At 29.7% G+C, this 5,321-nt stretch overlaps 1 protein-coding gene across 2 annotated transcripts in view; it reads right to left on the bottom strand.

Moving 5' to 3' along the window:
* Positions 1-5,321, bottom strand: part of LOC106879676 (protein madd-4) — a 250,318-nt gene that overhangs the window by 34,870 nt on the left and 210,127 nt on the right. Inside the window, exon 6 of one of the 2 annotated variants that reach the window (XM_014929350.2) lies at positions 2,491-2,538. The exons of the other annotated variant lie outside the window; for it this stretch is intronic. Within the exon in view, the coding sequence (XP_014784836.1) occupies positions 2,491-2,538 (48 nt within the window). The remainder of the gene's footprint in view (positions 1-2,490; positions 2,539-5,321) is intronic. 2 annotated transcript variants of the gene reach the window in all.

Here is a 5,321-nt window from a genome sequence, read left to right as displayed (position 1 = left end):
ATATATATATATATATATATATAAAAGTTGGACTTCCTAGTCGCCAGAAACACCAACATGTCATAGAAGAAACGGAAAGAAGAAAAATACTTAGAAATGAAGGAATAGCTATTACCGAGTATATATATATATATGGAATAGAAGGTTATGTATAAAGGTGTGTGTGTGTATTTGGTATAGCAGATATAAATAGCCGTGAAATAGGCAATTCAGTATAGCTATTATGAAATTCAGATGACTGATCGAAAACCGCTGTGAAGAAAGAAAAGAAAAGGAGAAGGAAAGAAAATTCAACAAGTGAAGAAAAGCAATAAAATTGATAAAGGATGTAATTTGGAAAATGAAGCATTAAATTCATTAGATGGAAATCATTTGTGCTCTATCTCTGTAACGTAAAAATAATATACGTGTACTAACTTTACAGTATGAAAATATATTATGAGTAAATTAATTTCTAAAAATTTCTATGTAATATATCAAACATTAGTAAGAAGCCAACTTGAGACTGAAAATTGATACGCTTGAAACCACCGACTGTCTTAAATTGTCTCTAATTGTTACTTCATTGTGTCTAATAAAAATATGTCTAAAACGTGAACAATCGTAGATACTTTCCCAGTAATTTTGCGAGAAGTGAAATTAGATTTCTTATTTGCATTATTGTAAGCCACTCGAAAGACTTTAGATGATTATAGACTGTTAATCACTTTTTCTGTTAATCACGAAGAAGGTTAACCCGAAGACTGATCTTTAAGAGTCTGTAAAAAGAGAGACGACAAAGTTCTTCTCAGTATTTCGTTACATTCTTTTAAGTTCTGTGATTAAATCTAGCCGAAATTAACTTTGCTACTTATCATTCTGAAGTCAATAAAATAAAATATATGACATGCTCTAAGCCCAACTATAATTCTCTGTCAAAATTTGCAGACTTGTGTCCATGCCAGAAATCATTAATAGATATTCAAAAGTCTCGAAAAAGGTTGCATTGCGAATTCTCTTTTTGCAGTGATTGAATAAAATAAATCATAAAGATTTGAGTCTTATCTCTTACAAACTTGCAGATATTGCATAATTATTCGTGATATTATTCTGGACGTCAATCACTTAGGAAAAGTTTGACATTTCACACCGAAATTCTATTTATTCTTCTATATCTGCTTTCACTGTCAAACTGTTGATCGACAAGGTTGATTGGCAGTTTGGGCTGCACGTTGTTGATTGAGCTACTTTTCATGGCGGCATGATACTTGAGCTTGTTAATATTTAAAGGTAAGAATCCTACTGAATATCATATAATCAACTAATTATCTTAGAACCGATGAAAAAGCAATTCCTCTTTTATATATTCTTAATTTACAACCAAGGTTTTGGTTTTGGGCTACCTTCTAACATAATCCCTACTTTTTGAAAATTTTCAACTACTTTTTAATGAAATTAATTTTGGCTAAACTCAAGGGTAAATAATACAGACAATGCGATTATTTATGTGATTATTAACATTATCATCTTATTAAACTATTCAGTCCTTCCGAAACAGTTGTTTAATGGAATTTAACATGATCAACGATTGTTTATTTCTAACTTTATAATTCAACTGAATCTGTATGATTTACGTGACAATTTACAAGAGACAAATGAACTGTCCATGACAAGGTAAGGAAATGAATGAAATTATTAAAGCCGCAGTTAAGGAAGTGATGATGTGTGGTAATTTCTTATCAATAAATTATTCGATGATACATTAGTCTACATCTATTTTATATTTAAATTTGAATTAAAAAAAAACAAGAAAGTGTGAGAAATGGAATTATCGCTTTTAACGATTAATGATAGGGTTATGTATAAATAATTTTCTCATACAGAAAAGTAGAAATTTCGTGTTGAACCAATAAGCAAATTATCGATATATCTTAAAATATATATTACATGACACATCACATTAAAAAGGTTATGTTATTTATCATTTAAACAAATATATTAATGATAATCTCAAGAAGGCATATTTGTTATACGTAAAGAGAAAATAAGTAAGAAATGTTATGCTTTGAACGATATATTGAATAATTATATTAAAAAAAAAGGTTAGGATTGAAGTATTGTAGAAAGATAGGAATAGTGTTATTTACATTCATGACATAAACAATAATTTCTGTGTTACATTTGAAAGGAGAATTAGTGTTACACTTTGAAATATAGTTGTGTTGAAAAGAAAAGGATTTTGTTTGTAAATAACAGAACCATTTAGTTAAAAGTTCAAGAATAATCTGTTATACTTAGTATTAACAATTATGCTTTACTTCAATTGCAGTCTTTCCTTCAACTTATTATAACATGCAATGTTAAGCGCGAAGCAGATGGAAATTGTCGTTTCAAAGAGTAGACGTATTCCTTTAGCTTTTTGCAAGGGACATGGTTGTTAGGAAGCCCTATTTTATCATGACATGACAAAACAGAAGTATGAATTTAGTCACAATAAAGAGACACACATACTCTCTTGATGGTTGCCTGTCCACTCGAGACAGTGGACCTTGGTTATTTCTGAAAAATACAAACAAGCGCGATACAAATTTTAGCAACATCTGTATAGTCCATTGTATATATGTATAAACTTAAGACGCAAGTGTGCACGCATCTTTGGAATTGCTTAGTTTTTGCTTAACTCGCTATCAATATGCTTTGACGCATATTTACATAATTACCTGTAGTGATACATGCACATCCGAATTCTTATACTCCATGCATGTAAATATGTGTTGCTCACAAAATATGATGGCCATATATTCGTAGGTGTATGTGTGTTTACGTACATGTGTGTTTGTGTATCAATGTATTTGTATGTATATAGTATCACAAATAAATATTTTGATATTTTATATATATTTACATGTGCATATTACATATGAAATTACATGAATAGTTATCTAAATCATCTTGTCATTTGAAGCTTGCTAGCATTTGCATGTATGAGTTTATGTATATGTTAAGTGAATGTGTGTGAATGTACGTATGTACGCGCGCGCGCGAGTATGTGCGTGCGTGTGTGTGTTTGTGTTCTGTGGTTGTGTTTGGTATAATAATTATTACTATTTGTGGGTCAGTTGTTGCATATTTAGCTTTTCTGCAATGTTTTTTTTTTTTTTAATGATCAATAAGCAAAGGGGTCGCGGGTGTCAAATAGCAATAATAGCGCGGGAGGCAAAACCACAAAACGTACAAAATAACAATTATTACAAGATGACAACACACATATGTATTAAGTACATTTACAATATAATAAACAACAATTACAATAACATAAATATATAACACAATACAATAACATGAATTCCATGAGTAGAAAAAACAATAGATAATTCAGAAATTGAAACGTCACTTGTAAACAATGCTACAAGAAAATTTAGTAAAATAAAACAAGGTATGTAAGCTGAAAGAGATGAAATTTTCATTAAATATTGAGGACCATATATCTGCGAAGTTAAATAATTGCATAGAAAATGTATGCAAAGAAAATTCATTAAAATATTATTTGTTCAACTGGAGTAAGACAATCATCTTAAAGATGTATATTTGAGATATTTCAGAGTATCAAGATGGCGTTAGACCTTATATTAAATGTATATTTAGTTTAATATTTCAGGTGTGGTGGATTAAAAGACTTGATAACGGACAAATTCCCCAGTTACTCACGTTACATAGAGAGTGCGAATCCTCCAGGAGTAGACTGTGTCTTTGTTGACATTTTGCAATTAATGTACGGAAAACATAAAAAAAAAGCAAACTAAAAAAACAGGAAACTCGACTCTGAATCAATGTGTTTATTGCAGAGCGTGATATACTGCGTTGGACTGATCATGGGTACATTCATTTTGATAACATCTAGGATTGACCATTATAATTTGAAGGAAGTACTGCTTCTTATGACCAACCCGCCAACATTCCTATTGAATATAAGAACTCATGATTCTATTTCAAAATTCTTATCTTAGGTTATATATTTTTGATTTTGCATCAAACAAATCAAACACTTTTATATTTCTTTGGCCTTACCTTCTTCCGCCTTAATAAATTATCAACAGAACTTCCTATTAATTTTTATCGTTCTATATGTTTCTCTTTCTACAACATACACACATATATTCTATAATTTTGCTTTCATTTCCTCATCACCCTTCACAGTCTTATTTTACTTTATTTCTGTCCATTCCTTTGGAGGTTATTAGTCTATCTTCCCAGTTACCTCATGCAACCGTTTCATATATAACAATATTTTGAATGTAAAATTTCAAGCATTAATATAACTGTGTTGCATGCCAACTGTACCCTACACCTAAGATTTGAATAAAGAGAGATAAGTTTGGTGTGGAGAGAGATGACAGGAATTACCTTAGTGTTTCTAAACAATTGATTTTGCTAATATAAAATCATAATGTAACTGGGAAATAGGGTAAACTTATTCCTTTGTATAAATTTATAGTATTGACAGTATATCGTAATATAGTGCAGGTGTGCATCATGAGATGAAAAATTAATTGATTTAAATGATTGATAATTAAAATAACAGTAAACTACTGATAATGGAAATTTTTTAATGTTTCTCTGAAATAAAAATAATCGTCTGTTTGCATTTAAATTAAACTTGAAAGAATAAAACAATCATGGAATTAATGAAAATGACGTTCTAGAAGCATCACGATGTATTGGCTACTTCTAATTCAATACTAGCACATGCCCTCATGTATTATATTAGAGATTTAACACGGGTTATGAATGAAAATTCAAACCAGGAAGACAAAAAATATACTTAGGGCATAATATAATTATTCTCAAAAAACTAGTCTGATTAAAACTTAGATGAATTTCATAGAGTACAAATAGAGAGGGAAATGGGATAAGATTATTTGGAGAAATGATATTGGGTTTTAAGATTGCGAATATAGCCATCCACTCGATTTGGTATTAAATTAACCCAGCCGAAATTAGAAATAATGACATGGGAAATTAAAGACTGGTTATTCGATGGCAAACATAAAACAAAACATGGTTTCTCATGGTTGTGAAGTTAAGGGGAAAAACTACTGATGTCTACATTTTTATGATTTTATAATCAGAGATTTGTGTCATTCAGATCACAGATTTGAAATAAAACACGCACACACACACGCACACACACACACACACACACACACACACAGATGCACACAGACACATACACACATACATATATAAATATATATATATATACATACACATATATATACATATATATATACATATATACATATATATATATATATATATATATATATATATATATATATATA

This window comes from Octopus bimaculoides, chromosome 2 (assembly GCF_001194135.2).
Source record: "Octopus bimaculoides isolate UCB-OBI-ISO-001 chromosome 2, ASM119413v2, whole genome shotgun sequence".
NCBI classification, from domain to species: Eukaryota; Metazoa; Mollusca; class Cephalopoda; order Octopoda; family Octopodidae; genus Octopus; species Octopus bimaculoides.
Note: the sequence above shows the minus strand (reverse complement) of the source record. Positions and strands in the feature narration are given on the sequence as shown.